The sequence below is a fragment of the Galeopterus variegatus genome, unplaced genomic scaffold (assembly GCF_000696425.1).
Source record: "Galeopterus variegatus unplaced genomic scaffold, G_variegatus-3.0.2 Scaffold562, whole genome shotgun sequence".
Taxonomy (NCBI): domain Eukaryota; kingdom Metazoa; phylum Chordata; class Mammalia; order Dermoptera; family Cynocephalidae; genus Galeopterus; species Galeopterus variegatus.
The window spans coordinates 559,627-560,999 of record NW_007726673.1 but is presented as its reverse complement, the minus strand read 5'-3'; the positions used below and the strand labels follow the sequence as shown (position 1 = coordinate 560,999).

At 48.0% G+C, this 1,373-nt stretch overlaps 1 protein-coding gene across 1 annotated transcript in view; it reads left to right on the top strand.

Annotated features, from left to right (window-relative positions):
- IL31RA (interleukin 31 receptor A) overlaps positions 1-1,040 on the top strand; it is a gene marked incomplete at its 5' end in the record, with an annotated part of 47,367 nt that extends 46,327 nt beyond the window's left edge. Inside the window, one exon of the mRNA XM_008570040.1 lies at positions 567-1,040. Coding sequence (XP_008568262.1) covers positions 567-1,040 — 474 coding nt within the window. The remainder of the gene's footprint in view (positions 1-566) is intronic.
- Between the last annotated feature and the right edge of the window lie 333 nt (positions 1,041-1,373).

Genomic DNA, 1,373 nt, shown 5'->3' with positions numbered 1-1,373 from the left:
CCCTCGGCGGGAGTGCCGCCGCACTCCCAAGTGGCGCACTGTAGCAGTGCGCCACCGGGCCAGCCCTAAAATGCTTTTTGAATAATCTGTAGCTTGGGCCTCTACAGCAAGCATTTATTAATCACCCACTCCAGGCAGGCACTGGGCTAGGTCCTGTGCCTAAGGCAAGACAAAGACACTGCCCCTGCCATAAGGTTACCTTTGATTTTCTGTTGCTATTGAACAAGTCTGTCTTTATGATTGTGGTTTTTCCATCCCTAAGAGTTCTAATTTTGATGCTCTCATCTTAACTAGGGTTTTGTGAACATATGATTGTGTGCAAAATAGGCTTGAACTCTGTAGAGGAAGGAATTGTTTGAACACAGAGTGCTATTTCTCAGGAAATGGGCCACTCTTGCCAAGCCTGCAAGGAAAGGCAGGAGGAGATAACTGGCCACACTTTTGTGCCTGGGAGGAATGTGGGTGTCTGCTCAAGAGGTGGGGCACTTGATGTCCCAATGAGATCTTGATTACATTATATGTAGCCCCTAAATGACCATTTTGGGGGGTCACTTTTTCTTTTCCAGGGTAAGCTAAACCTGAAGGAGTTTGATGACTCTGTGAACACGAAAGAAGACAGGATTCTAAAACTCTGTTCTGCCCCCAGTGACCTGACTGACAAGTTGCTGGTGAACTTTGTGAATTTTCTGGAAGAGGTTTCCACAGAGGAAGCCAGAAAGGGTCAGGAAAACATTTTGGGAGGGGAAAAGAATGAGTATGTGACCTCCCCCTACAGGCCGCACGGTCCCTCAGGGAAGAGCTGTGAGGAGTCCCTGGTTTCCACCAAGATTCCTCTCAGAGAATGCCAAGACCTGTGTTTGGGAATGCCTGAAGGGACCTGCTCAGAAGTCAAAGAGCAACTACTCTCTTTGGATCAAAGTTTAGGGCCAGACCGAGTCTGTGAGGAAGGAGCATCAAATCCATACTTGAAAAATTCAATGACAACAAGGGAATTTCTTGTGTCTGAAAAACCTCCAGAGCCCATTGAGAGAGAAGTCTAAATGCCATGGTGTTGTGAAACCCTCGGAGTCGCAATGTGGATGATCTCTGCTGAGAGAAGATATCAAGGCTCAACAAGAAGCACTTCCTTGGTCTCCTCCCCATCCTGCCTGGGTTTAAAGAAAGCCTCCCCTGCTCCTGAGCTGCTAGTTGAGCTTGGCTGGCACAGATGTGAACTTGGGCTGGGAAGAGGAAGTCATGATGTTGAGCCCAAGTGCCTGGTAGAGGAAAAGCAATTTCTTTTCTTTTGTTCAGATAACAAGCTCTCACTGACGCCTCCTGACAGATTGACTTTGAAGGAAGGGCTCAGGTTCTAAGCCCAGAGGAACCCTGAG